This window comes from Microplitis mediator, chromosome 7 (assembly GCF_029852145.1).
Source record: "Microplitis mediator isolate UGA2020A chromosome 7, iyMicMedi2.1, whole genome shotgun sequence".
Classification (NCBI taxonomy): Eukaryota; Metazoa; Arthropoda; class Insecta; order Hymenoptera; family Braconidae; genus Microplitis; species Microplitis mediator.
Genome location: NC_079975.1, coordinates 20498864 through 20504382, shown reverse-complemented (window position 1 = coordinate 20504382; position 5519 = coordinate 20498864). Strand labels below are relative to the sequence as shown.

The window sequence follows — 5519 nt, the reverse complement described above, 5'->3', positions numbered from 1 at the left end:
AACCAAATAAGAAGTCTAATACATGTGTATTATTTAAAATAAAAACTTGAACAAATTTTTTTTAATATAAATCTAATAAGTCTTAAAATTTTAGGTTAATTTATATCCTCCTTTGATTTGATTTTATTAAAATGTAGTATTTATTTTTACTTTTAATTACTTTTTGATAAAATTAGAGTTCAGGTTATAAATTTAAGGTGACACAAATTCATCAGTTAATGACGATCCACAATCGTTAGCCGATAAATTCCATGCGCATGTGTAATCTAGGGAATTTTCTTTGCTAGTGATGCAGCCTTAGGTAAAGGTGAGCTCACCCCGGTAACCTATCTTGAACATTTTGACAACTTGGATTATAGAGTAGGGATATATCACGCCTATTTTCGTCGAATTTCGGAGTAGAAGGGATGCACAAATGCTTTAAGAAAGTTTAAACACTGCATTTGACCAATCAGAAGTGATGAGTGTTTAATGAAAAAGTTTATGAGGCCGAGGTTAGGCATTTAACGGCGTTTATTTTGAGCATGTATTATATAAAAGATTTTATACAACTGTATAAAATTATATATAAATTGGATAGAAAAAATGGCCCGATCCAATTGTATACAATCTGTATAGAAATTGTATACAATTTGTATAGAAATTGTATACAATTTGTATAGAATTCTATATAATTATGTACAATTCTATACAAATTATATAAAGTTCTATATAATTACAATTATATAGAATTGTATATAATTTGTATAGAATTGTATACAATTTCTATACAGATTATATACAATTGGATCGGGCCATTTTTTCTATCCAATTTATGTATAGTCTACCCGGGAAAAACGGATTAGATCTGACCAGATATAATTATATCTGATCAGATCTATTTATATCTGGTTAGATATGGGATTTGAGATATAATCAGATCTAGTTATATTTGATCAAATCTAAACAGATATAACTATATCTGAATTGAAAAATACATCAGACCTGATCAGATCTAGTCATATCTGATCAGATCTAAACAGATATAACTATATCTGGGTTGAAAAATTCATCAGACATGAACAGATCTAGTCATATCTGATCAGATCTAAACAGATATAACTATATCTGGATTGCAAAATACATTAGACATGAAAAGGTCTTATCATATCTGGCCAGATCTAAACAGATATAACTATATCTGGATTGCAAAATACATTAGACATGAAAAGGTCTTATCATATCTGGCCAGATCTAAACAGATATAACTATATCTGGATTGCAAAATACATTAGACATGAAAAGGTCTTATCATATCTGGCCAGATATAACTATGTCTTATTGTTAGGTTATTTATTAGATATAGGCCACTATAACTTATAGAGCAGAAAATATGTAGATTGAGTACTGACTCGAACATTTTGTACCAGTCAAATTTGATGACGTGCAAACAAATTTAGCTTTTATTATTTTTATTAATACGTTTTAAGTTTAGGAAATTTTGTGATTGAGTACTGACTCAACGATCTAGTACTGGGCAAGTTTGTTTACGCATAAAGAATTTTTTTTTATTATTTTTATTTAAACATTCTGAGATTAAAAAGTTTCTAAATTGAGTAGTGACTAAAAGTCTCGCACTGGTCAAATTTGTTGACGCGTAAACAATTTTTTTTACTATCTTTATTCATATGTTTAAGAGAGTGTACCAGGTGATTTTCAAATGAACCGTTTTCACTGGTCAAGACCCAAATTATTAAACAAAATATTTCATTCGATACGTAAACTTATTATTTATCGAATGAAATGTTTCTCGTTCAGAAATTGCAGTTTATATCTAAGAACGGCTAATTTGAAATTTCCATTTGCTAATGTAAGTGCAACAAGGACAGTTCCGTTCATTCACATGCGTGTGAAAAAGAGAGTAGATGGCATATCCTCTTAAAACAGTTATTTGGAACGTAATTATTAAATTTACTTAAATTATTAAATTGAAGCCTAAAAAAATTGCTGACTAATTATTGTCTATTACTACAATACAAATTATATTTTAATATATATGTTAATTTTTATATTGACCTATGATAAATGTGTAAAATTTTTAATGATTGAATTAAATAATTTAAGTAAATTTAATAATAAAGTTATTTATTTAAGTTTAAAATATTTTGAGATTGAGCTATAACTCAAAGATCTCACATTGGTCAAATTTATTGACGTGTAAACAAGTTTAGCTCGTATTACTTTCATTAATACAATTTAAGTTAAGGAATTTTTAATATAAGTGTATGTTTAAAAATGTTATCTCAAGCGTAGAATGAGAATAAAAGACATATCTAATTAACAATAATTATCTTTCCTATTCCATAATAGCATCTGGATTTTATACATAAACATTTAAAATTTATCTAGGATAATAATAAAAAAAATAGCAACTGAAAGATCTAGGTAGAGATCTGTTTGAATACATCTGTTCAGATCTAGTTATATCTGGCCATGTCTTGCCAGATAGAAACAATTTAAAAATCTACCCAGATCTGGTCAGATCTAATAAGATTGTTTTTTAGTTATATCTGGTCAGATCTAATTATATCTGGCTAGATCTCGTCAGATAGAGACAATTTAAAGATCTGACCAGATATGACCAGATCTAATAAGATTAATTTTTCGTTATATCTGGTCAGATCTGAAAAGATCTGAAAAGATTATTTTTTAGTTATATCTGGCCAGATCTTTTTATATATGGCCAGATCTAATCCGTTTTTCCCGGGTATATATAATTGATATATAATTTTATACAATTGTATAAAATCTTTTTTCATCGGGTATTATGTCCTAAAATGTATGATGTAGGTTTTCAATGCTTATTTAGGTAAGTTTTTAAATTTTGATTACTTAAAAATATACACGGAGAGAAATTTATGGTAACCGTTCCTAATACGTTTATGAAATATCATCCCATACCGTTATGGTAATGATTACTTGGAATTATGGGATATAGGCCCATACTTTTTGGGAAAAGTTCCTATAAGTATGGGAATAATTCCCATAATTATGGTAACAGTTCCCATATCGCATGTGAAAGAATTATGGTAATGATTACCATAATATTATGGTAATCGTTCCCAGAATACTATAGTAAACGTTACTATAATATTATGGTAATGGTTACCATATAATATTATAGTAATGATAACTATAATATATGTGGGTGCCGTTCCTATAATCAACATTTCAAAAAAATATATTGTAATATATTGTAATTCTTACCATAAATTTCTCTCCGTGTAGAAAAACAATGTATGTTTTTAATTATTTCAAATATATATTCTTACATACTCATATACTCTAACGTACTCTTGATACACTGAAAAAAAGATTTATTTGAGCCAACTAAGATTTATTTGAGCCAAAGAAATAGTATATTTGGATATGGCCAAATAAATATTTAATTGTGAGAAAGATATAATATATTTGAGTAGTTTAATTGCGTGAAATAAGTGATTTATTTGTGGTAAAGAAATGATCCAATTGCTACAAATAAATAAGGGCTTCAAATGTATGTATAGTATCGCCAAATTTTAGGTTATTTGTCACAAATTTACTATCTTTACCACAAATATATCAATCACTTATCACAAATAAATGATATATTTCCGTCAAATTGTAAAGTTATTTGAATTAACTGTCATATTTTGTTGTTCCAAATATATTATTTGTCATTAAGAAATATTAAAAAAAAGCCAAAAATAAATTGATTTATTTGGGACAAATATTTCTTCTTATCAGTGTAATAACGATAAATTATTTGATAATATTCATTGCGAAATGTTAAAAAAATATGGATTTATATTTTTATTATTTTTAATCGCTTTGAGGAAAGATTCAATTTTATGTACACATTGATTAAATTATTTGAAAATTCTGTTTAAATATAAAAGTATTTTTTTCATAAATCTGTATATAAATGTGTTGATCCAGTTGGAACTACAGTAACGGGTGAATTGCCAAAAAATATAATTCGATGTTTTTCACACAAAAGTAAACAACATATATTTTGGCAATAAGATAAAGACCAATATATATACCCGACGATTTTGAGTGAAAATCATAACGATCCTGATCCGGAAAGCTAAAGTTTCATTAGCTGAAGTTATAACCGTAAGTTCACAAAAAATAAGTATTTATTGAAGCAAAAAATTTTTACTCGCCCCAGAAAAATTATTTTTCATTATAAATTGAACAGAAAAATTTTTCGAGGCAAAAAAATATTTATTGCGACAAGAAATCCTTTTTTTTTTTTTGTAATAATTGTTATTTAAAAATAACTTAATTTTTACTTATAATTAATTTATTTCGTTAATTAACGATCAAGGAAAACGAAATCAACATGCGTTCCGTAATCGTTTGTTTGGTGATTGCTACCGTTGTCTCTTTGTCAGCTGTAAGTGGTGTTCCTAATGCTGATATCGACATCCAAAATACTCCTGCAATTCAATATGGCCAAGAGCAGTCAGGAGATGGAAATTACAACTACAGAAATAGACTTGATGCATACGCTAGGCAAAATAATGATGTCTACAATAAAGGAAGATATGGCATCAATTTCATAGGTAATCCACTGACACAATCGTACTACGAAAGCGCAGGATCTGGATATAGAAACCTAAACAATCAGCTCGCAGCTCATCACGTCCAGAGTAACAGAGTTGTCAACCAAGGACCTGGCGGAATCCGCTATTATAATTCACCTGCTCAGCAATATGCCACCATCAGATCAGGAGTTGGAACTGGCAACATCGGAAATTCAAACAAACAGTACAATATTCAAGACAATACTATCCAGAACACTCCCTAATAACATTTTCTATAGCAACGTGAGCATGTGTTATCAATTGTTCAGATAATGATATTTTGAAAATTTTTATACTTTAAATGTTTTCAAAATTACAGTTTATAAATCCATATATTTTTAATTATTACGAAATTAACTAATTGCCTAAAATCGTAATTTATTTACTCGAAAATCGGTAATTAAGCGACCAAACATTTTAAAATATTTGTACATGCTCAATGAAAATTATACAATAAATAATATACTCCATACAATTTTTTTTAATGCCTAAAATTAACATAAAATCCCGGGTCGAAAAAAAATCTTAATTATGACTTAAAATTTAAGTCAAATTCCTTCAAATGTCAACTAAGTTTATTTTTTTAGTCGGTGTAAAATTTCCATAACATTTGACTTAGATTTGACTTTTTGTGGCTTAAATAGGATCGATTTAAGACAAAATAAGTCACGTTTAAGTCAAAACTGGTTCAGTTTGACTCTATTTCTTTTAGATTTAAGACAAAAAAAGTCACATTCAAGTCAGAATTGCGTCGATTTAAATATATTTTACTTAGATTTAAGTTAAAAAAAGTTTCATTTAAGTCAAAATTGATTCAATTGCAATATATTTTATTTAGATTTAAGACAAAAAAAGTTACATTAAAGTCAGAATAAAACAAAATTAGACAGTTACAACGCAAATTTAAAA

General features: G+C 27.4%; 1 protein-coding gene across 1 annotated transcript; it reads left to right on the top strand.

The window, feature by feature from the left end:
* Positions 1-3980: 3980 nt before the first annotated feature.
* Positions 3981-5085, top strand: LOC130671279 (uncharacterized). Its single transcript, XM_057475067.1, has 2 exons — positions 3981-4137; positions 4352-5085. Exon 2 carries the CDS (start codon positions 4367-4369, stop codon positions 4832-4834), a length of 468 nt encoding a protein of 155 aa, XP_057331050.1. The 5' UTR covers positions 3981-4137; positions 4352-4366; the 3' UTR covers positions 4835-5085.
* Positions 5086-5519: the final 434 nt, after the last annotated feature.

Excerpts from the sequence above, each read along its gene's own strand:
- LOC130671279 (XM_057475067.1), top strand. The coding sequence starts at position 4,367 with ATGCGTTCCGTAATCGTTTGTTTGGTGATTGCTACCGTTGTCTCTTTG.